Source organism: Sander vitreus, chromosome 19 (assembly GCF_031162955.1).
Source record: "Sander vitreus isolate 19-12246 chromosome 19, sanVit1, whole genome shotgun sequence".
Lineage (NCBI taxonomy): Eukaryota > Metazoa > Chordata > Actinopteri > Perciformes > Percidae > Sander > Sander vitreus.
The window spans coordinates 5,632,336-5,658,455 of NC_135873.1; the positions used below are offsets into that span (position 1 = coordinate 5,632,336).

The 26,120-nt window shown below is 40.7% G+C and overlaps 1 protein-coding gene across 1 annotated transcript; it reads left to right on the plus strand.

Annotated features, from left to right (window-relative positions):
* Positions 1–5,474: 5,474 nt before the first annotated feature.
* nat8l (N-acetyltransferase 8-like) lies at positions 5,475–20,918 on the plus strand. Its single transcript, XM_078275509.1, has 3 exons — positions 5,475–5,778; positions 7,140–7,304; positions 20,551–20,918. Exons 1-3 carry the CDS (start codon positions 5,475–5,477, stop codon positions 20,916–20,918), a joined length of 837 nt encoding a protein of 278 aa, XP_078131635.1.
* The last annotated feature ends 5,202 nt before the right edge of the window (positions 20,919–26,120 follow it).

The window sequence follows — 26,120 nt, forward strand, 5'->3', positions numbered from 1 at the left end:
GAATAAATATTGAGCCAAGTTTGACTATGTACCCATGTTACATTTCCTATATGAATAGCAAAGTTGTCCATCCAACAATCTTGTTTTCTCGTGTGCACTGAGCACCTATAGTTTATGAATGACTATTAAATCCTCACCGAGTTGCTAATGTGGCTTCTAGACTAATTTATGCTAAATTCTGTGTAATTGTTTTCTTTAGGGACCATTCGGTATTTATGAAATGGACCACCGGAGGAAAATAGGGGAGGGTCATGTCTTTTTATTCTTTGTTGAGGGGAGGGTCACCCAAAAAATTTTAGTCTAGGAGGGGGGGGGGTCACCCAACTTTTGTATTCATGAAAAAAGCAACATTTCAAAGTGGTTTGTTTGGTGCATATTTTGTCATGTAGCTCTTAGTCTCGGGTATGACCCATGAGTTTGCTGGGGGGGCAGAGGGAGCACTGCTCCCCTGGTGGCTGAAACGAGTAATTACATTGTTTAAAAAATGAGTGGAATAATTAATTATATCTGGCATGACCAGATATTTTATAAATATCTTAAATAACACAAAACAACTAAATGGTGGTAGGTAATACATCAGATTCCATATACTGCTTTAGTAAAAAAATATTACCTGGCTGACGATGGGAGCAGCAGGACGCAAAAAAACGAAACTTGCACTAGTCTGGACATCTTAAAGGGAAAAATCCCACAAATTTGAAAGTACATTTGAGAAGTGTGCACAAAGAGGCTAACCTAGCTTACCTTAACAAGGTAAAGGAGAACGCAAAGCTCTCTTTGCCCGAAACAGAAGCTAACCCCGATACAGGCGCGGTCTCCTCGTGACAGCCTACCTACCATGTAACAAACATTTAACTTAACATAACTAACAAGATAATATGACGTGTATTTGTATGTGATGTACTTGCCCATCGATAATGTGTGAATTGCCATGAACACAATCATCTAAGATACACCAGAAACAAGGCTTGGTTCATATCTCAAACTTGCCGAGAACCAAGACACCGCTTGATTACATTAGACTCGAGCGGCCGGTTGCACGGTTACATTCGGTCTCGTTCAGTAGCCTGGTGCGCGGTCTAGGCCATTTCCTGATTGATTCTACCACCACCACTCCAGTGGAGGTGCTAATGAGCTAGATTACTACACACACACACAGTAGCAGAAGAATACCAGGTACACACAACAGCACGAATGAGGTAAAAAAACCAAGGGGGTAAGCTTCTCCTCGGACCGCGAACCTCCTATGACGCCATTTTGATGCTAATAAGCCATCACCTCCCGTTAGCATTCCATTGACTGCCATTCATTTTGGCGCCACTTTGACAGCGAATAACTTTACATCTGAAGCGTTTAAAGACTCTATTTGTCCATTGTTTATTTCTAAAGAAACACGACAATGTATAAAAGGCTCCATTACCTTGTACCTCACGTTATGGCTCCGTAGTAGGCGTTTTTGTAAAAATAGGCTAACGATTGTGTCATAACCACGCGACTTACTGTTGCATAGTAGAGGAATTACCGTATAGTACAGGAGAAGCTCGCAGGCAGTTTCGACTTACATTAGCTGTTTAAGTTTAATTACTAATGTTAACTAGCATTTTAGTTAGCAATAATTAGCCTGTGTCCATGTTATCTCCTTACATATACCTACGCTCTCCGTCTCTGCAAGATTGGGAATGATTGAGATTTCTCTTGGCACAGCTACCAGAAGACTTCCAACTTTCAGACACGTTGCTCACGGCACATTTACGTCGTCTCTCTCTCAGTTGGAGGCTGCGCAGTAACGCTCAGCGCTCACCGGAAAAGTGCTTCTAATGGCCTTCACTGGTCTCCGTCCAGAGCAACGGGATCTGTTGGTCCATTCTTATATACTGTCTATGAAAAAAACAGGAGTGAGTCGGTTCATTGACGTATGGCACTCGATTCTCCCGGTTCAGTGACATGAGTCGAGTTAAATAACCGGCTCTTCGGTCTGTTCGTCAACACTAGCTCAGTCCCATCGTGGATTTTGCAAGTGTAGTCAAAAGACAAACTGCTGCAACCTATTTCTTGGTATTTGCTTGACGAAATTGCTAGCCAATTTTCATCATACATTTCATACAATTATACACCACATTCCTTGTTTCAGTTTAACCTAATTCCCACATTTCCTCCTTCGAGTTTAATATTGTTTCGCTAGATCATTTGTTCATTCATACAGTATAGGCTAGATTAGTGTCGTAGGGGTGAACTAGCCAGCTAGCAAACTGTTTTTAAAACAAATTTTGATGATGTAGGCCAAAAATTAGCTTCCCCTCTTTGAAAGACCAGCAGCAGCCACTGTTTCACGTGTCACCAGCATTCAGCTTTCTGTTGTGCTTGACTTCTTGTTACAGGATGCTTTTATTTTTTTAAGAACGTTTGCTGTCCCTTTGATGAAAACATTGTACTTGTACTGCTGCCATATCCTGTCCTGACATAGTCATACTCAGATTCTAGTCAGAACTTCACGACCTAAAGTCGAATCTTGTGGGCGGGGCTAAGTTCGGCTGGCATCCAGGCTAGCCACATCCAGCATATGCACCCATAACTTATACTGTTTCCTGTAAACTAGTACATGTTTATTGTATTGTAAATACAGTCGCGGTGTATTTTCAAGTTGTCAGAAATAACAACGCTGGCTGAAAATGTAACACGTAATGAAACATGTTTTCCCTTAGTGGCTGTTAGCTTATATATGTCTTACAAGTGTTTTGCTGATGTGTCAGTCAAGCACACATTTGGTTACAAATAGAGATTTAGTGATGAATGTGTTGTTGAAAGACTCAAACGAGTTTTTAGCAAATGCTCTTGTATTTTAGAAGGTTAATGGACCAATAGATTAAACTCGACTGTATTTCTTTCATGAAAACTTAAATTTCTTATCTGTATTTCACAGCATATTTTTATGTATGTTCTTATAATCCAGAAGAACATAAAGATTAGTTGATTCAAACCATGAAAGATGAATATGATTTCCTGACTTGTGCTGGGATGTTTCCAACCCAAACCTCAATTCTGTAAGCTGTTTCATTAGCAGACACAGAGCGAGCAACACCATGCCGCCATTGGACCGCACATTCTTGGCAGACATAAAGGACAAGGATGTGTCTTGTCATGTTGAGGTGACAGCTCTGCACAAACACCACCACCTTCTCCAAAAGGGACGATTGCCTCAGCTTACTTCAATACCTTAGTGACATACACTTTGAGTCTGTCAAAATTACAACATACTTCCAAAACAAATACCTGCTGCTCTCATTACATGTCTGAAAACACACCACAGCTTAAACATGCAAAGCCCAACCAGGGACTGTTTTACATTTTCACAGCTAAACCCACAAATTCCATCAAGCACACTATTTCGTTATGCTTCGTTTTTATATTATTGTACAATCTAATTTTTCATTGAATTGAGATTCTTTATTTTTGATGTGAAGATGCATGTCAAGAAAATGGAAAAAACATTATGGGACATAAGAATGTTTTGGTGGATGTATTATTTCCAAAGTCGGGGCACAGACAGTGGCAAAATAGAGAGTATAGCATTTTGGAGATGCTCGAAAATTAGATGTTTTTACAACTTTGCCGTTTGTGTTCGCTTATTTAATGGTTGCGACATTACCGACAACACTTGAAGGCTGCACTACCGGTAGTCAATCAAAAAGGAACACTGCGCATGCTCAGAGCATCTTCCAACCGGTCGGCAAGGTGAGATTCGCTGCAGAAGCAGATGCTGATGCGTAGAAAATCATCTTTCGACGCATTTTTGTAGAGCAAATGTCCGGTCTGAGCAGAGTAGGCCTATGTGAAGAATGCAGGTATCAACCTGCCCTCCTCCTCCTCCCCCGGCAGTTCTATGATGGGAGGATGAGGAGGATACCGTAGGAGGAGGGGGTGCGGATGGATGAAGCTTTATCAATAGCAGGTTGCCTCTGATAATCCGGTTCAGACTAGTTCTGCTTTACATATGCGGCTGTGGCTCTCCAGTACTGCACACTTTCACAAAGAGCTAACAGCCAAAATATCTTTTCCGGACTTGAATACATTAAGATGAAACATGATTATGGTGCCAAGGAAACCGTTATTGCATAATATTCATTAACCATGTGGCAGTGATGCGCAAAAACGGTGCTGCAGACTTTATTGGAACATTTAGTTTTTTACTAATATGGACATGTAGACTATTGTTTTACAGCTGTATCTAACTGTAAAGCACCCTTATATTCTTCATCCCCTAATCATAATATTGAATCCCCTTAAAAATAAAAGCACACGTAAATAATGGCAGCACTTTTGTTCATGAAAGCTTGACTGTATAATAACAGTCACGGTTAATTACAGGGAGTGTCGGGGGACAACAAAGGGACGGATCGAGCATCATCATCATCATCATCACCACCGCTGCCGCCACAGTCGTGCGTAAAGCCGGGATTGTCGTCGCTAGTGCTTAAAGTGTACGGTGCAAGTCGCCGACAGATGGCTAATGGGATGTTCCAGATGCGCAGTAAGGCGAGATATAATCTCCATGTTAAGCTGATGTATGACAGGAGCAGGGTGACAAAGCGAAGGGAAGCCGTGGAGGAATCACTGCAGTGCAGCAGAGCTGTCAGTCAACAGGCAGAGGAGGCTGCACACAGCCCACTGGTATGCCCAGACATTAGGGCGACTAGCAGCTGAAATTAAAGCTGTAGTGTCCTCTTAATGTCGATTCATATCAGGATATAAACCCATGTCTTACATCAGGATCTTTTCCACCCACTCATTGTCACTGTAGCCTTTTTATCTGCGCAACAACGGAGATGTCCATCGTTGTGATGCATCTCTAGCAAAATCGAACTATTTCACCTCAAATGTATTGTAAACCTACATTATAAATTGTTATAAGCTACAATAAAAAAAAAAAAAAATATATAAACAAATTAACAGCGAGAGCAAAGCTGCTGTCGCCTTGTTACTATTGCGCCTTTGTGCTGCGTATCGCAGTGTGGGGATCCTCCTCATTGAAACACATTATAAAGACAAGCCTTTTCAGAAACAACCTCTCTACGCAATCTCGCCATCACACCCACTTCTCATGGGCCCACATCCTCAAAATAGGCTACACACGCCGCCGGCACACATAAGCCTGTTCAGATGCAGAGAGCGACTGTGTCTGTCTCTCCCTCCTCCCTCGTCCATCAGCATATAACAGCGCAACGCTTCCACCAATCTGTGCAGCGAGAGGACCACCCCAACCCCTGAACCTGAATCTACCCGCCCTGCCTGCTTATAAATACTGCTTGAATAACACCGGCAAGTCGTCAGAAACGCTCAGGGTTGCAGCAGAACACCCCCCTTCGTCTTATCCCCTTCATCGTTTCTCTGTTTTTTAAGAAAATCTCACACATCATCCATTTCACTCTCATTCTTCTCCCTTTTTCCGAACTGTAGTTGTTGTTGCGGCCAGTTGCATGCATTTTTCGTCTCCCAAAATGGTTTGCGAGACTAAAATTGTTGCGGATGAACACGATGCTATACCTGGGACCAAAAAAGAGTCGATCATGTGGAGCTCTCCTCCGTCCAGCGCGGCTCTGAACCCCTCCGAGGTAACGGATGTGAGAAAAGATGCGGTTTTTATCCGCGAGTTCGAGTGCGGGGATCAAGAGGAGGTGCGGCGCATCTTTTATGAGGGCATTATGGAGAGGATACCCAATACGGCGTTTAGGGGGCTCAGGCAGCAGCCCAAGACTCAGTTTTTATATGCTCTTCTGACAGGTAAGTACCCCCATTACCTTGCAATATGCACTCTACACCGGTTTATTTATTCCCATGTCAGCTTTCAGACCCACTTTTCTCAGGCTATAGAAACTTCAACATATTACCTCACATTAATTATGTAGCCTATATATTAGTTATTTCTTAGCTCACATCACATTGGGTAACATCTCTGTTGCGCCTTCGTTGGATGTTTGCATCCTAATGTGATTTAGCCTATTTGAGGAAAGTGTCTTACTGTATATCCCACACATAGCCTATCTAACGTCCAGTAACGTACAGTTAAGTTGAAATCTGTTACAGCACCACAGTGTGCCAACGCGGCTCTTTCCGCCGGCACACACCGGCATGTTGCTCATCATGCAACAAAAGGCATGGCCAGGCGCATGGTGCACGTGTATAACCGGTGGGCCTGCTGATGATGTGATGACATTCCGGTGCCGTGAATGAATGAGTGAATGAAATTGAGGATTGGCCCACCGGGTGCGCGCACGTACCCGAAAAGCACTCCCCCACGCACCCCAACACACACACACATTAATATACCCCGCGGCTCGCACACGCTCCGCCTCTGCACAGCAGCCTCTGCGCCAGTCATGCTCTGATGTCGTTTGGCTTTTGTTGATGTTGCCGGTGCAGAAAGCCTCATGTATCGTGACCGGTGCCGTTACGCACGTACAATAACTAATTGTCAAATACTCAAAATCTTTTGACATGAACAAAACACTTACTGTATTAGTTTGGCGTTAATTAGACTGCACGGGACAAACATGATGGCCCCGCCTGTAAAATCCCACAAACTAATTATATTTCAGTACGGTCTCAATGAGTCATTCTTTGCTAAACTTCTCCATCAAGTCACTACCCTCTATATTTCCGCGCTGATGTTTGACACCACGCTGGGGTGCAGTGGAGTAAACTAACTAGTTATTGCATGCCACGCAACAACATGCTATGCAGCATCCAGCCTGCTTGTTTGTTTCACTGTGCGCCCCCCTGTGTTACATCCGACTAATTACTTCAGTATGGACTGAACTGGTTTGATGAATTCAATACTAACATGTACTCTCTACTCTAAGTTTTACCCTGTCAGATGTTGTGCTTCTGCAGCTATGCTGATATGCCTTACTTCACAGTTTGATGAAAGTTACTGTGTGAAACTAATCATAATCTCTCTTTATGAAAATGTTCATGTTGTATCATTATAACAGAATTTGATGCAACTTTATTGATGTTAACGAATGTCATATTGCCTCTGTTCTTTTATGTTTGTGTCTGTGTGGGGTCAAATTCTGCCAAAATCAAACATGTGATTCTCTTTTCTGACAGGTTTCGTTTATTTTTCTTCCATTTCTCCATAGTAATGTGCTATTTCATGACCAATTCCGTCACGCTGACCTGCTGTGCGCCCCTCATTCTCATGGGTGCGCGCTACTACTACAGCAGGAAAGTTATCCACGGTTATCTGGACTGTGCTCTGCACACGGACATGGCTGACATAGAGGCTTATTACATGAAACCCACAGGTAAGACGAGGGAGAAATGTCACTGACTCATTGTAGTGTGACTAATGAAATACATACACATTGTCTGGTTTGTCAGTCGACAATGCTCCACCACCAGTGTTGATTTAAAAGAAGAAGAAAGAGGATAAAGATAAGGTATAAAAAAAAACAACCCTACTTTAAAAAGTAAGGGCCTGTAACTTTGCTGCAGCTGGAAGGATAAAAGACAAAACCCCTGAACAACTACATGAAAGGCAGTGAACCTACACATGAAATTGTTAAACTAGCTCGGTCTAGAGAGTCTTTATGCAATCCAGAGGCAACTCATCAAATATGCAGCGCCTCTCTCTGCTTTCCTTCTCCTCTACCCCTCCTCCCCGTTTCTTTCTCCACTCCTTCCCCCACTTGCTTCCTCTCTGAGCTCCACTTGGTCACGGGCAGGGAGGAGAGGTTACATTACAGCGCTATTGATCGCACTGAGGAAACTGCTGATACACTTTCTGCAGTCCGCTCGGTGTCGGCAAGGCCCATTTCCTCCACTAAAGCTTCTAATTTGAAAAATCAATCATCTCAAACTATTCATTCTCTCCAGGAGTCAAGTTTTGGGTGTGAGCGATAGCCAGCCACAAACATGACACACTGCCCCGTAACTTCTTGGACACTTTTATTCCCTGTTAACCCAAACCACGTGGCCAATATAAAAAGCAGGTGTTGGTTAAGCCGGTCAATTGCCCCCCATTGTCACTTTCTCTCCGACATTGTGCCCTCTGGCCTGGTAATCCACTGCATACACAATTGCAATTTAGCATTCCCATTATTGGTGCAGGGCCGAGATGGTTTAGAGGGGGTCAGGCACCACTGCTTTTGGACAATGCTAATGATTATATCCATGCAAACTGAATGGGCCCAGGGGGACGAACACCTGGGCACCAACATGCAGTGCTGATAGCGAGGCACCTCTCACGTCACTGTCATTTGGTGTGTGTTGTTATTCGTGAAGTGTGTGGCACGTAACACGTAGGAGTCTGTGATTATCTACAGAATGCAACTCTGAAAAGCCCTGAAAACATATTTTCTTGAACACACTTTTTTTTTTTTTAACCAAAATTGGAAGTGTGCTTATTTTACATTAGAGATTTAAATTTTTTTCTCTGTGCTCTTCTCACTAGTTTAAGGTGGGCGGGGCACAGTTGGAAAGAGGTGATGTCATGTACTTCCATGCACCAATCAGAATGTAGCAACATTTTCATCAAAATCTGATGACTGGTTGGTAACTAAATCAATCAAGCCAGACTTAGCCGAGTTTTTTTACAAAAAAAAACCCATTAACTTTTAATTTGTCATGAATATTTAATCTAGAAAGAAAAACATATTTGAAACCAAGCTTTCAGGGTCTTTAAGCTTGTAATTTGGAGGAGAATCATGGTCTCTCCAAAATGAACCAAGAAATCCTTCTGTCATCTATTAGCTTGCTAGCAATAGAAAAAGAAAAAGACAGATTTAAAGAAAATGTCTATCAGTGATATACCTGAGCGAGGGGATGAAAATCAGTCTCATAAATTGATTCATTTATTGATATTGTACTTGCTAAGATCAGATATTAAGGGCTACTCGACAACCTAAAAACTGTTGAACACTGTGATTTGGCTCTGCAAACTAGCTTCCATTACTTCACGGAGCTAGGGTTAGAACTGAATCTTCCAAGCTGCACTGAAACAGTATATGCTATGAGCAAACAGTGTTTGCTCATCTGTCAGGCAACAGCTCAGATCCCAGCAGCCACAATGAACACTGGGTAGGCGTACTGTAGGAACGAGTGAAACAATTTGAAAATAGACAAAATTGAAAGAAATTATCTCTGCAATTCATATTGAGGACAACATGTTTTTTCAGTAAATATGGATAACAGTGACAGTTTGTGTATGAAGGCAACATAAGGATGGTGCGTAAGATGTTTATATCCAATGTATGGTAACACTTTACTTGACATGACACTGTCATAACTATGACATGACACTGTCATGAACGTGTCATAAACGTTATAAACAAGTCATAAACATTTATGACTTCTGTCAAGTGTCATTCGGTTTTTGTCATGACAAGTTGACATTGTTTGGGTTGTCTTGATCATGACAACTTGACATTAATCAAAGTGACATTACCAGAAGTTGTCTTGGTCATGACAACTTGACATTAATCAAAGTGACATTACCAGAAGTTGTCTTGGTCATGATAAGTTGACATTAAATTAGTTTAGGATGTCTTTGTAATGGCAACTTGACATTGACCAGGATGACATTACCAGAGGATGTCTTTGTCATGACAACTTGACATTACATTTCTTTGGAGTGTCCTTATTAAGACAACTTGACATTAAACAGGATGACATTATGTCAAGTTGTCATTACAAAGACATCCCAAACAAATTTAATGTCAACTTGTCATGACCAAGACAACTTCTGGTAATGTCACTTTGATTAATGTCAAGTTGTCATAATCAAGACAACCCAAACAATGTCAACTTGTCATGACAAAAACCGAATGACACTTAATGACAGAAGTAATAAACGTTTATGACACGTTCATGACGATTATGTCGATACCTTCAAGTGTTACCGAATGTGTTTGTGTGCGTCTTTGGGTGCATGAAAACTTGTGGGGTGTTTAATAACAGAGATGTCTTGGTGTGGTGGATGATAAATCGGAGCATCACAGAATATGAATGATGTATTGCTGAAACCAGGGTTAAAAATAAGCACCATCCACCAGCCAAATTCTGGTAAAATATGTAAGTGGCTGGTAGATTTGCTTCACTCACTAGCCAATAAAACAATGGTAATCTATTGTGTGGCTGGTAAAAGTTGAACATTCACTAGCCATTTGACTTGTGGACAAAAAAGTTAATTTTGAACCCTGGCTGTAACCTAGCAGTTAATCAACTTAAAGGAGAAACCGTATTGAAATGCAGAGAGATTTAATGGCAGGGAGAAAGAGGGGATACTTGTAGCATTCCCTCTGTTACCCACTCTTTACATTTATTGGACGATTAAGCCAAATGCGAATTAAATAAATTCTAATAAGGGGACACTGACCACAGACTGCTTGGGTAATAGAGGAAGACTAACTGATCTGACTGGAGCCACTTATTCCTGTACACATTGAATGACTACATCAATCAATACGCTTATCTCCTATGTGTGTGTTGTGATCACTCACTCTGCTGCCAGCTGTCACCTCTTTAACATGCCACATAAAATGTATGCGTGTGTGTGTGGGCAGAGAGGCTGTAAAGCAAATTGAAGTTAACAATGGCTGGGAGTATAAATGTATATGGCTGTACAAAAAAAGATAAAAGTGTGTTTCCTTAACAAAAAGGAGGCACTATATACAATAATATAATATAATATAATATAATAATATATACACATATTGAACTGAATTATCAAAGCTCAGTTTGAAATAAAATGGATACATTTGAAACTGAGATTTGGTACAACTCTTAATTGCTTAAAGTCCATTATTCAAATTCAACAGTTCAATAAGAGTTTGATTAATTGAAACTGATGTTGGCACAAACCTTTTTGTACCCTCTGACTCCTCCTTCCATCCATCTTTCTCTGTCCTTCCTTGGACGCGATAAACCAATAATGACTCAATCTGGCAGTCAACATGTACACCACTGGTGTGTTAACAACTACAGGGCATTTGCTGAAAGAAACTGTAAATGAAGATAAAATACTTTTCAACTGAAAGTATTTTTCTCACAGAAAACTAAAGCAAAACGTCATTGGACTTATTTATCTCTACGCCTTTATCCCTGATTCCTTGTACTACTTTCAGATAATCTCTTTGCACTTCTTCAGACAAGACTTGCAAGTCCCCACAAACAAGAAAATCTGATTTTTACATGTCAAGGGCTACAAAGCTAACATTATTTTTTTTAAGCCTTCCAAAACTTTAGTAAGCAGCTAAAATATTTAATTCTACAACTGGTAATGACACTTTTCAGGCAACAGAAACAAACACCATATTTGTTAATGTGATTGCTTATGGCACCTTATGCACCAGTGTTTCTCACTTTATCACAGGACTGGTTCATGTCAGCACCTATCTCCTCAAATAGTGTTGACGCGTTTTTTTGTACCTCTCATATGAAATGAATGTTGGAGTTACAGCTATCATTACTACGACTTTGCATTACTTAATCCCATAGGGCCAGGACACCAAAAGTGGTTATATTTTAAATAGCTTTTGTGAAAAGGGAAACCAACTGTAAATACAGAAAGAATGAGGTTTCCCCTCATGTTCAAGCAGTAGGCAGACAAGATACCCCCTCCCTTGCACTATTGACTTGCTCAATCACTATAGGTTACTCAAAGCAGCTTAAAAAGTAAATGTAATATAATGAGGGCGACACTAGACACTGAGCCAAATCCTCCCTGGCTGAAAGTCTTACCCACTCAGTAATACTGGCTGTTTAATGAGGCGTCATGACCACTGCACATGCCAGTCAGTCTCATTATGGCTCTACAGTATGTGTGTGTGTGTATGTGTGTGTGTGTGTGTGTGTGTGTGTGTGTTGAGCTTCCTCCACCGGTACCTGCTGTGCTTATTTTAGCTCTGAACGACGAGAGTAAAAGAGAGAGGAAAAATGTGTAAGGTGGGAAAGACATGAGCGCTAGATAGAAAATAGGGGCATCCGGGGGAGGGGTTTGTTCCTCAACTAAATTGTATATGATATATTTTGTGTATGTGAGAAAAAAAGATAAACTGTTTGCTGGTAAGCACACAGACAAAGGGATCTCCTGGGTATATTTCTGACTGCTCAGCACCTTTTGATTAATGAGGCATCTTCTTTCTATCCTCTCCTCTCTTATCCATCCCTCTGGTTGCAGTTCAGCCTTTCTGTCTCCCACCTGTATCGCACCTCTTCCTCCTCTTCCTCTGTAGTTCATCTATGCTGAAAGTGCAGAGGAGGTGCTGCAGTGGCCAACTGGGTTATCCATCATCCTGACACAGAGGAAGTGATGTTTCCTCCCAGCCATTAGTCTCTTTCAAAAACAGAGAAATACAGAGAAATTTAATTTACTATTCATTCGTTCATTCATCAGTGACAGCGGACAATTACGTTACTACTACACTACTCATTGTTACGCTGTAGTTACAAAAGTTAAATGAACTTAGATATTATTGTACACATTCACAAACAGTTACATTCACAAAAAAAATAGAATTAAGTGCTGAAACAATTAGTCAAAGAAAATCAATCATTTAAGTATTTTTCCAGAAAAAAAAAACTAATAACAATTAATCATAAAACAATCAAAATTGACAATATGTTGCAACCCTAGTAAAACGACAATATTAGAGAAATTCTTTGACATTTTGGGAAGTATGCTTTTCTTTTTCGGACGTAGAGTTAAATGAGAAGCTGGATACCACTGTTATGTTTGCATGCTAAATATTGAGCTAAAGCCAGCAGCCTGGTTAACTTAGCATTAAGACTGGAAACAGGGGGAAACAGCTAGCCTGCTAGCCTCTCTCTAACTCAGAATAAAATGTACTATCCAGAGACATCAATTCCCTGATAGTTGATTTACATCTAAATCACCATGTTGTTACGTCATTGGCCGACTCTGCTGTTCCCATCCTTGACATACTGAGAAATTATCAGTCCATTACTTTATATGCTGGAAGTACATGAACACGTGTATCTGTCGTCTATTCAGCGTTTTGAGATAGTGGAGCCAATCATTAATAATGCATTGCAGTCTCACTACCCTCTGCCTTTGTTTCACATTCTGCTTAAATCAATACTGAACAAAGACACTCATTGGAATGAGTAGATGACATGTCAAAAGCAGCTTTATTAATTGCAGCATTTTGGATTTTCTCACTACCTTGACTCTCTGGTGACCAATCACAACGCTTGATCGCTACTGATAAGCAATAGACCTCAACAGTCCCGCACACAGCGGGACTGTTGAGGTTCCGGAAGTAAGACTGCCATTAATTTTCTCCATAAGGATTTAGATTATCATTCATAATGTCCAAACCATCTGAGGTAGACTCACCACGAGGTTGTTAATCAAAAGTTTCGGCTCCTGTAGAAGTAGTTTGACTGCTCATGACTGTTTTCCAAAATGGCAGCCGAATGTAAACACGAACGCTACTGTCTTTATAATCTATCTTTGTAATAAACTGTTTGTACAGTTCTCAATGCTTCGGTGTGCATGTAGGGACCCTCATTATGATACTGTTTAAGTGTGGTGCTATTTTGAGCCTTGTTAGTGGTAGAAAATAGTGATTTACCCCATGCCCCAAAAGCTAGCATTAGCGGCTAACCACCTGTTTTATTAACCCCTAGGTTCATTTTATGCCGGAATTGTCCTTTAAGCATTTTTTCTTAAAATGGAAAGTTGTACATTAAAATAAGAAGATGAAGATATACAGTACAGTACCAAGACACAAAAAATGTTGTAAAAATTGATGCTTTAACATAGTCTGATATTGCACCACATGTATACAAGATAGAAATATTAACACTAGCAGCAATGCCTACTCGCCATTTAAAGCACCCATATTATGCTCATTTTCAGGTTCATAATTGTATTTTAAGGTTGTACCAGAATAGGTTTACATGGTTTAATTTTCAAAAAACACCATATTTTTGTTGTACTGCACCACTCTCTCACTGCTGCAGATCCTCTTTTCACCTGGTCTCTGTTTTAGCTACAGAGTGAGACCTCTTTTTTTCTTCTTCTTCTGTACTATCTTTGATTGCACTCGCACAGGCGCAGTAGCTCAGATGTAGATCATGTCAGCTAGCTAGCTCCATAGACAGTAAAAGAAAGGCTGTTTCTACAACTTCAGTCAGTTACAAGGCAGGATTAGCTGGGAGACTTCTAAATGAGGGCGCACATGTAAGTAGTTCTTTTGTAGATTATGGTGAACTTGTGTGTGTTGTAGCAGTGCTTTGCTATTGAGAACGAGGTAGCATGCTAGCGGTAGCATTAGCGTTAGCATGCTAACCAGCTCGTTTCGGCTTGTGACGTCGCAAGCTGTGCAGCTCACCCGGAAGCTGAAGGCTGGACACATTCAGAAACCGTATCTCACTCAAAACAGCATGGATGGATTTTTTTCAAAGTTTGTGTGTGTGGAAGCACCAGAGACACAGAAGAACACCCCAAATCCCAGAAAAAGTGTTTTTTTCATAATATGGGCACTTTAAACACCTGGCATGGTCAGATAAATCATGCAGTAATGCAACAGTTTCGATTCAGAGCCACTACTGAAAGATAAATCTTGAGTGTGCCCTGCAACAATGACACATATGCAGAAACATAATAATGCATAAAAATAACCACACATTCACTGTTTAATTATTAGAACACAAAGCAAATAGACACAAAACACAGGATAGAGCCAAGCCACTTATGAGCTTTTGTCAGGGCTTACACCCACAGTGCTCAGGACAGACAAGTGAACAACAGCACAGTAAGGCTGCGTCTAGACTGAATGCTTATCGAATGAATTATCCCTCCCTTCCTGAAGGAAAAGAGAATAATCTTGTTAGACACCATAAAAACTATTCCTGTGTGTGCAAGCGTGTGATTTTTCGGTTTTTATACATGGTTGATATCACATCAGCCAGTATTTAACACTCCCACACACATGCACGGAGGCATATTAATATACTTGTGAAGTGGTTATAGAAATTAGATCGATCACATTAAGAATATAGTAATCAGATTTTTGCTTGTGTGAGAATCGTTATGAATGATTTCCAGAGCTCTTTCTCTCTCTCTTGCCTTCACTCTCGGCCTGTCTTGAGATCATCTGTATTCTTCAGGTCCCCTCCCCCTTCTGTAATAATGCTAGATTTTATGTCCTCCCTGCCCCCGTCGTGTTTGTATGCCAAAGCAGCAATAATGGATCCTTTCAGGCTCATCGCTATTACTGTTAACATGGATGCCGCGCCTTCCTCCTCCTCTGCTCACTCATTCTTTCTTTCTTTTTCTTTATTGTCCCTCTTTCCTCTGTTTTTCTACTCCTTTATCTGATTGAGAAAGCTTATACAGACCAATACATGAGTGACGCATTGTATTAATACTATATTAAGCTCTACTTTAGCAGTGCGCTGCTGTGTTGGAACAATAGAGGGCTTATTGACTTGCTCAAAAGGACACAACTGGAAAAGGTTGAGGCCTTTTTTGGAAAAGTGTCTTATTCATTCCCTCTCCAATCAATCTTGTGGCGACATGACAGACTAAACAGCTCCTCCTTCATGACTTGTAGGAGGAGTACTAGGAAAGAGATGGGGGTAGATAGGAAGAAAGATATAAAGAAGAGAGAGTGACTTGATCCAAAGATATCAACCATTCCACAACCTTACAGTAGATTTACAACTTACGGCGAGGAAGGAGTTTTTTTTATTTTTTACACTTTTTTCCTCAATATTCTCTTTGATGTCTAACTCTTGGCAACTCTCCTATTTCCCTTAACAAGAGATAGACACAATTTTTGGTAATTTGGTCATAAACAAAAAATAAAGTATTGGACAAGCAGAAATTTTGAACTGACAATGACTCTATTTGGAAAGTTATTATTTAGACATTTCCATCCAAACCACAAAGTTCAACCTGCTGGTGTCGTTAGAGGAAAGGTCAAGGGACCACCAAAGTCATTAGGATTCATCTTCTGAGGACCATGAATGCAATCTTCCTATTATTAATCTGGAACAAAGTGGTGGACCTACTGACTGACATTGCCATCCCCAGAGCCATGCTGCAATGGTTGTTGAGGGAAACAGGAGAGTGTCACTCCTTCACTTTCCTCACATTTTCCAAGTAAGTCTTCGGATACCAAATGGCGACCCAATACGCAGCATTTGCAACAGTATGCCTCAAAGCACCCCTTATTGTGGATCAAACATGACATTTCAGTTGCAGATCTGCAGACTTGATGAGAGACAGTACTGTGGCTATTAAAAAAGGGTTTGTGCAGGAGTTCCTGTGTCGTGCTAGTGACCATTCTCTCTGACAATCAGTGGTCTGCAGTGTTTAAACTCCACTCAGCTCACTTGGAACCTCGACCATGGTGGTACCAAGAAAAGTGTACTATCTATAACCTTTGCTAATGGAAACGTGAGAATAACGGTTCTAATGTGAAATCAACTGAACTGGACTGTTTGGTAGAAATGCACCATAACTTTCTGTCTCTCGCTTTTGTTTTTTGTATTTCTCTGAGTGTCTGTCTCTATCTTCCTATCTCCACAAAGTGCAGTTCCCAGCAGAAATAATAGCTCGCTAAATCCATGCAGTTTAATAGCAGCAGTGTCAGATTCAGCAGATGTGATGCTCCTTGAGCAGTGATGTCAGGTAAATATATCCTGCTTAGATTTCACAAAAAAAGCAGAGTCAGAGGTGGGAAGAGGGGCTTATAGTGTTAAGTAATACACAGTCTGATAGGCAGACAGGCACATGGGTGGTTGGTGTGCATGCTTTCCTATGCTGTCCTCATTCCTGGCATAGGCTCAGTTCAGACAGATGGTCAGGAGGGCTTTATGGAAGCATATTCCCCCTCCTATGCCAACACCCACCCATCCACACACATGCACGCACGCACGATCATAATAATGCCGGCAGAGTGCGGCAGGAGTTGACACTGCAGATTTATATAATGAAACATCATTCCATAGTATTAGTGAAGGCCACAAGACACTACCCAGAACTTTGTAAATCTGAGTCGTACAGACAATTTTTTAAACAGTCATCCATCAAAGCTCCACATAATTACCTTCACACTTTGTTGGCCCCCAAGTGGCAGCAAGAAATGACTGATGCTTTTTGTTTTTAAAGGGTGAAGGACTTTTATTTATTTATTAAACTGCAGAGTGATCTGACATTTCTACAGAGCCCCCCTGGGGTCATCTGATAAAACAAAAACTAAACCGTGCGCACAGATTCATAATCTGTGCTCTCGGTTTTATAAATGTAAGCAAAATTAGAAAGATATTCACAGATTCGAACTTCTGGGATCAATTCTCTATAGCGAAATGTTATTAAATCACAAACGACGCATCTTTCTTAACGTAGTAAGGTTAACAACGAGCTACAAACTCATTTTCATCAAAACGAGCCGTCCTCCGACCTGGAGAAATAACATTATTGGTCTCTATGAGCAGCCGGCGGTGAGACGGAAGTCAGTCAGATCGGACGTGTTTAGGGACCATCTACAAACTACAACACAACCGACACAAAAATATCTATTAATTTAATGATTAAATAAGGTAGTGTCTCCAAACTTATTTTTTTAAAGTAAGTGCTGTAGTACAACTACAAGGAGATAAGTTATAATTGAGATAAGTTTGGAGACACTACCTTATTTAATCATTAAATTAATAGATAGTTTTGTGTCAGTGTTGTAGTTTGTAGATGGTCCCTAAGCACTCGTCTCACTACCGTCTCACCGCCGGCTGCTCATAGAGACCAATAATGTTATTTCTCCAGGTCGGAGGATGGCTCGTTTTGATGAAAATGAGTTTGTAGCTCATTGTTAACCTCTGTGCGCACGGTTTAGTTTTTTTTTTTATCATCTGACCCCAGGGGGGCTCCGTACATTTCTTTGGAGACAGTGAACGAGACAAAATTCTGGATCAGTTAAGTTTCCTCAGCAGTGTCTCCATACCTGCATCAAAATTTGATTTGGCCAGACAGAGTGAATCTATAAAGTCTCATCTGGGGTAACAAGATGCTCTTATGTGCTGTTTATGGTTATTCTGGATGTTTCCCCTATGAGATTATAGGCTAGTGAGAAGACACTGAAAATCTTAAAATACCCCTACCAAAGGTAGAACAAAGAACAACAATGTTTTTTCATATTCTCTTAGGTTTCGCACATATGAAATGGTTTCTTCTATAAAACATTTTACTGCAAAAGCAGTTAAAAGACAGATATTGTGACCCACCCCATAAATAAAAGAAGTGCAAAGTAATGGGTGACGATCCACCTGAACTCAAGTGATTTCATAATGCGAGCTCTGATTGATCCCAAATGTGGTGTGACAGTGGGTTAACATTAGCGTATTGGTCCTGCCTCTAGCCTATTAATGAAACACTGGTTGCAGACAGTCTCCCAGTGATGCCATACCCCTGTCTAGCTATCAGGGTGGGGAGTACTCAGGTTTTCCTGTTGCCGCAGCAACCTACATGACAGTTGTTTGATTTAGTAACGGAAGCCTCCCGATCAGCTTAACACAGGCCAGCAGGGGCATCAAACCCCTCCTAACACACGGGACTCCAGCAGAAGCATGATGTTAATGTCACCGCCTGTTTGAGTGTGTGTATGTGTGTGTTCTTTACATCATGTGTGTGTACAACTGAGGGATTCAGCAGGATAAAAGAAAGAGGGGGTTATGTATAAAGGCAAGGTAAGACAGAGTGAAGACACAGAGAGAGAATTAGGTTTCAGAGCTTATGGACAGAGGGACACACAGTTTTACTCTCCACAGATCAGCCTGAATAGTCAGATTTACTGTATCTATAACAAACATATGGCATTTTAGTACAGAACTATGCAACCTCTGCAAACACGTGTACATACTGCTGACATTGATAGAGAGGCGGTTTAAACATGGTTACGTAATCAAAAGCAGAATGTTAAGAGGGTAATTTTCCTTGAAAGATTACAATCGTTAAAGGAAATTAAGCAAGGGCATGCACCTATGTGCTATGTTCATCTTTTTAAAGTGCCTGATTAAGATTCAAATGGGAATGATTTCAAAACACGTTAGTCGGTTATTTAACACCCTGTGAACTAGTTATTCTTCCAGGGTAATGTGGGGACTATTAATAACAGAGGGATTTCAAAATGTGTATTCTAGCTCTGAAGCTAAACATAAAAGCTCAGTTCACATTGTTTTTATTATTATAAAAGCTTATTATTATAAACACTGAAAGTGGCATTCAAAGGTAAAAAGAAGGATAATTTACAAACATAATCACTCTGTGTCAAAGTGAACAGCTTAGAAACTGCAGCACAAATATAGATATTAAATTAGATATAAAAAAACGGGTTATATTCAAGCTTTAAGTAGTACTCTGGTGGAGGAGCATTGTCTGCTGATGTTTCTATCTGCATTGGTCTAACCTTGTTTGTCTGTATGAGTGTTATTAGGCTTTTTATCCGTCTGTCTGTCACCAGTGTCTGATATATCAACTCTGGGATACAGCAAGTTCTTATAGCTCGATGGTGTTTTAAGCCTCCAACGTCGCCTTCCAGGCAGCTAACCCTAACCCTAAACATAACCATAGCCGCGCTGCCTTGAAGGCGACGTTGGGGGCTTAAAACACCAAACAAACAAAAATCTTATACAGTGTGAGCTTTCCTGTCTATGCAGCTTTTACATGACAATACAGGGTTTGTAAAATAAGATTCAATTCCTGCAACACGATTAAGTAAACTTGAAAATGGCAATTTTTTTTATCTAATCCCCAAAACCATGTCTGTCTTTGTCCTGTGAGATCAGTGTGTCTGCTCCACTACACTGTGAGCCCTAAGTGACTGCTCGGTCATGCCTTTTTCAGACACTGGTCTCTGCCCTCCTCATGAATTTACTCCCTGCATCCCTTCTTCTATTCTCTCTCCTCTCAGAGCATTGAAGCCATTACGACATGATGCAACATGCTGCTAATGGAAACACAGGATGTTCATTTTGATTTTGGTTCTAACACTCATTTTACCACCGTTGTCCTTCCAGTTATTCCTTTCATCCATCCATCACAATGCATATTATGTTAAATAAGCTCTGTGTGATTGTGTGCAAACGTTACACTATAGAAAGTATTTGGCTTCAATATATCTGTCACAGATTTGGAATGTGGTCTTGAGCTTCACAGTCCATTGGTGCAGCTGAGCGTGAGGGTCTCTACCCTTTATTACCTCTACAGAAAACGTATTTTTCATTGATCAAGACTAAAACAAGTTTAAAACATTGCAGTAATGACACTAAAGCTTTAGGCCCTGGCCTTTACCTTTATTTCTTAAAGGAATAGTTTGACATTTTGTGAAATATGATAATTTGCTTTCTTGCTGAGAGTTAGATGAGGAGATTGATACCACTGTTAATCTTCTTATCTAACTCTCTGCAACATTTCCCAAAATGTTGAACCATGCCTTTAAGTGTTTAATTTGAAATCTAGCCTTAGCAGCAGTCTGTTCATACAAACATAATTTAATCAAACGTATTGTCTCTTGTTTCTGTCAGGCTCCTGTTTCTGGGTGGCAGTGCTCGACGGACGTGTGGTGGGGATCGTGGCGGCGAAAGGCCGCGAGGATGACAACCGGGTGGAGCTGCGGCGCATGTCAGTGGACTCTCGTTACCGCGGCAAAGGCATCGCAAAGGCACTGGGTCGTCGTGTTCTGGAGTTCGCCGTGCGCAACAACTATGCTGCTGTGGTCCTGGGCACAACGGCTGTCAAGTTGGCTGCTCACAAGCTGTACGAGTCGCTGGGCTTCCGCCGAACGGGCCAGAGCGAGGACTACAGGCTCCCCGGGATGAACCGCTCACCACTGGAGAGGCTCTTCTTCCAGATCCGCTACAGCCGCTACCGCCTGCAGCTCCGTGAGGAGTGAGAGGTGACAGGGAGAGGGAGAGAAAGAGATGGAGAGGGGGAGATGGAGAAAGAGAGGGACAGAGAGAGAGAGAGAGAGAGAGAAAGAAAGAGAGAAAGAGCGAGAGAGAGCGAGAGAGAGAGAGAGGAACGACCCTTCTTCACCCGAGAGCCCCGACTGCATCCTCTCCTCTGACAGCTTTTATTTATTTTGTGTCATTAGAGATAACTTCGACTACTTAACACTTCTACTATTTCATCTTTAAAGTCACTAACTTTTTCATTACTTTTATGCTTTTGTTGCTGTTGTTTTTGTATTATACTTTTACATTTTAAATAAGTTCCCTCTATTTTATTAAGCTATTTTTTGTACCTTTACTCCTCCCTTTTCAATTTGGGAGGAAAAAAAAGGCTTTTATAGAAGACATCTAACTGGCACCCCAACTAGGCACCCTCCCCTGCCCCTTTGGTTTTAAGATGATGTGACTCTGATCAATACTCCCATTCATTACTACTCCACAACACCCTCTTTACCCCTCCCCCATTACCTCAAGCCCTCCCTTCCCTCCCACATTCTCCTTATTTCCCCACAGCAAAATTCAACAGATGGGTGTAGATGCAGGAGAGTGCAATGAGACATTTACATTCTGTGTCATTGGGGGTGGACAGAACAATGGATGGGTTGGGAGGGGCAGATATGGCTTCCTCAAGAGCAAACCACACAAAAATTGGTGGGGGAGCTCGCGGTACACACTCTCTTTTAGCTCTTCAATGCAACATTTTGTGTGTGCATTGTGGACATGCATGCTCACACAAAACAAGTCATCTGGCTTTTAGCCAGTCTCTCTCAAGACACCATATTGAAGCACAGCAAGAGTGTGTTACCGACCCCCATAGTGAGAGAGAAGGTTGACAGGATGGTTACCGGAATATGCACTGTATATCCTGCGTCCTAGACGGACATGGATAAGCACAGTACATCTTCCTCACACGCCCTCCTCTTCATTCCTCTTACTGATTCTTTTATTTGGATCTCTCCTTCCTTCCTATTGTTTTATTAATCATTGCTTTTCTCACTGGAGCTGTGGAGAGGGTCTCTGATTGGTTGAGGTGACAGGAGGATGGAGCTTTCTCGATAACAGATCCCAAGCTACAATATAGCTGCATGTCAGAGCTTGTGTGTGTAAGTGTGATTGTTGAGATTATGTGACTGTGTGTGATTTTGATGAGGCTATGGTCATTACACCGTGCCTCAACGGTGTATGATGAACAATTTACCTATTTTTATTTTTGCGTGAAGAGACACGCAACTTTCTTGCTATGAGTCCAGTATTATCTAAGTAAACAACTACTTTCTTTGTGTACTTAGCATACATAAATTGTTTACTGAGTGAAGAAAGATACATTCTAACATTTTGAATATGTTTAGTATTTGAATGATAATTAGTAATTTTATAACTTTAAACACATATTACCACATTGTAATATGTAAATTCTACTGTCAAAACTACGACAATTACAAAGTAGCTGCAGCCTTCACTCCACATACTTAATCCAGGTTATTGGGGAACAACTTGGGTAAGACATGACTACTAGCAATACTTGCAAACCTATAGTACATGACTGAGCACAAACAGCAAATAATTATTTAAACCAACATATTGGCATTAGTATTCCCCCTTCTCCATGTATTTATATTGTGTATACAGTTGAAAACTCATGTAGCGAACAAAACATCAAAGTATTTCCCATAACACCTCTCTCCATCTCCATCCTCTGACCATACAACCAGCAGTAGATTCAGCCATCCACGACTCTGAGCCTAAGTTATGTCATCATACTATTTGTAAAAAGTAAAATATAAATCAAAATACAACAAAAAAATCACATAAGATGAAAAAAAAAAAAAAATTGAATACAAATGTAATCATCATGAAGTTAATGACCCTCCTTGCCTTGCTGCCCCCCCCTTCTCCCCCCAAAACTCTCCCTACCACCCATTCATGAATCTGTCTGCAACCCTGGGCTAGACCCCACACCTTCCATCTGAACCCTCCACTGAATTTCCCCATGCCAGGCCCCACCCAATTCCCGCCCATCTCTGCATGCGCCAAAGAGCCTTGCTGCACTGCTTTTATTATTCCATTAGAAGCTTGGTGGACGAGACCCTGCGCCCCTACTCTGATGTCATCTAGGCAGTGTGACGCTCTGGGACAGGCTGGTGCCAGGTTGCAAGGGTGATGTATGGTTGGGCGAGTATGGGTATGATTCAGAAGACACAGAAAGTATGAGAGAAAATGTGTATGTGTTCAGAGTTGGTGCAGAGTCACTCACCAACTGCAGCACCGTCTGGATGACATCATGCCTGCCAGCCAACCAACTGTAGAATGCAAAAAGCAATGCAAAGTGTGGCATGCCTCTGTATCCGGTGTGTGTATGGTGCCTGCCCTGGAAAAGTTTAGAAAATAAATCAACTAATTTATATACGGTATATATATATATACATATATATATATATATAAAAGAAAATAAGCTTCTTTTTAAAAATGAAAATATAAAAGAAATGTGTGTTACTTTGAAAAAAGAAAAGAAAATTGTATTATTTGCATGAAATGTGTCTTTGAATGCAACACTTTTAAGGGAGAAACTCCTAGCACATGGCATACAGTGGAACCATAGATGTGTCTTTTTTTTAATGGTTTATTTTATTTTAAATGATTAAAATAATTCTCTAGGAGTGAAATTAATACCAGCCACAAGCCAGTGCTCATAAATCTTTCAGATATAGTTGTATCAGTTTCTTAAAGCCTTGCTAAATTTGAAAGCGGCTATTGATATTCAGATTTATCCGTCACTGGCTGGAGGACAAAAAAGTTAGTTTCCTTCCTTGATCACAGTGGGAGTGAGGGCATATGACTGAAAGCATCTTAGCTCTTCATTTCTATTAAACCAGCTTGTGGTAAAGGTCCAAAACACTTTGTAGAACTAAGAATGATGCAAGAGATAAACATGTTTTCCCATGCAGTGCACACTATTTCATCCACTAAGTCTTTTGCCAAGTTTATCATATGCAGATAAAGGAAATGCAGGCTGCAGGATAGTGTAATGGTTTACAGTGATGGTCAAATGTTTAGACTCTGCTCCAGCTGACACAGGCAATAGCTGCTTCTTATTAAAAGTGTCCTCAAACGCCACACTGACCTTCTATCTGTGTCAGCTAAAATATACAATACATACCTGATTGATTTTTGCATCTAACTTTGGATTAAACTTTCCACAATATCATTTTTTAGAATTAGGTATGTACATACATACGGTCGACTTTAACTATTTAAAGCCGTTGAGATGCTTATGTATGTCAGGTCCCCTTCCCTTCCTTTGTTTAAGCCATGTCTAGAGGAGGTTTAGCTAATGACAAGTTCTTTGTCTTTTAATTAGAGCCAACCGAAGTTTTCTCTATGAAATTCTATAAAGTAAAAGCAAGGCACACATGCACTGAAAACATCAACCAGTATTGTTTTAAAAAACGCATCAGATGTTTTCATAGAGGAACATGTGAAGGATGCCTCACACCACCTTGATGCATCTGCTTTGAACTTGGTTGTTGCTGGAGAGTCAATAGAGGACCAGACTATATTTTGTGACATATCTGGAGCAACAGCTACCACTGGCCTTCACACTGTATTTACAAACTTCCTACGAAGCTAAGGAGGAAATTAGGATACAACAGCCAAACTAAAGTATGAACACAAAATATGATATCACAGTTGTGAAATGTAAGTGCCAGTGGTGCTGAGGCTTTAGATAGAAAAAACACAGCAGACACATTTGGAGTGTCAAATAACTTTAGTTATCGCTGCCAGTGTGTTTAAGTCCTTACTAAATGACTCAACCCATTCTTTATAAGACTTGGGTGAGGTCCGAAGGTTAAGAGTGAGAGGTGGGCTTTGCTGAGGTGGATTGTAAAAAACAAACTGTGGTCTGGATCTTGTGGAAGAATGTGAAGTCTGTCAATTCTGAGCCAATTCTGCTGCTGCCAATCTCAGTTTTTGCCTGCTGAAATGCAAAATACTCCATGTATGTTTTTGGGAGAAACTATTATCCATACTGGTACATATTCTGAACAAAGGTGATATTCAAAAAGCCTTTGCCAAGGCCTTATACACCGGAATCAAACGCTGGAGTTCAAATATCTTGTGGACTGCATGGCTTTAGTTATTTAAGGGATGACTTTGAATTGTAAAGATGAAGTGCACTGACTATAATGCATTTATTTCAAGTCTGAGCAATGTCTGTTTTCTACTTAATGTGAATAATATGCCCTCTAAAGTCTCACCTCCCATTTAAACCTGGTAACGCATACTTAATGTTAGAATGTAGTAATTAAACTGTATGCAACTTCTACCTAAGTGTACATTTAGTTACAAAACATTCCTCTGAAATGTTCTGCTGATGTACAATCCAAAAACATCCTCACACATTTTTTATTGGGTTTTCTGTGGTTTGTTTGAGTGCGAGTGTGCTGTCCTATTGGTTGAGGTTTGAGATAGTATGCTGCATAAAGGCCTCTCCAGCTGGTGAAGCTCTTTTAGTTTTGAGTGCTTTAGAACCCAAAAATGATCATCTGATGCTCTCTGATGGCAGATACAGAGGCACAAGCTGAGGCTAATGAAGCCAAAGCTTCAACTTCAGCAGTTAAAAAATCAAATCAAATCCTGGTCACATTAAATTCTGGCCGTTAAAATAATCAAATGGTAAAAATATCAGTATTTGTCTACTGGTGAAGGAGCATAGAATTCAAAACTGCACAAATGTACAGATCCTGTGGGTGTGTTGTGTTGATGGTGTGTGTCCATGCTTGACAGCCTTGGGGCCGAACACTCACAGGCATGAATGTAAACTGCCAACATTTAAGGTCTTAGAATTTTTGTTTTGTTTTAAATCTTTCCTGGTTGCTTTTTTACTTTATGAATGAGAAGGATACGAGAAAAAAAAGTTGAAAAGCAGCTATTGTTTATTTTATTAAGTGACTAAACCACTACATTAGATTTTAGACATTTAGTGTGATTGTAAATAGCTGTATTTCTGCTTGTTGTTAATGTATTATTTACTGCAACCTGTCATCTTTGCCGGTTTTAACCAATCCTGATGGAGTTAATTTTTGTCTCAGAAGATGGCTGTCGCATGGAATGTTCCACCTACTGAGGAGGGCGAGGGGTGAGGG

Coding starts and splice junctions, on each gene's coding strand:
- nat8l (XM_078275509.1), top strand. CDS start 5,475: ATGCATTTTTCGTCTCCCAAAATGGTTTGCGAGACTAAAATTGTTGCG. Junction 5,779..7,139: donor TTTATATGCTCTTCTGACAG/GTAAGTACCCCC, acceptor ATTTCTCCATAG/TAATGTGCTATTTCATGACC. Junction 7,305..20,550: donor TTATTACATGAAACCCACAG/GTAAGACGAGGG, acceptor TGTTTCTGTCAG/GCTCCTGTTTCTGGGTGGCA.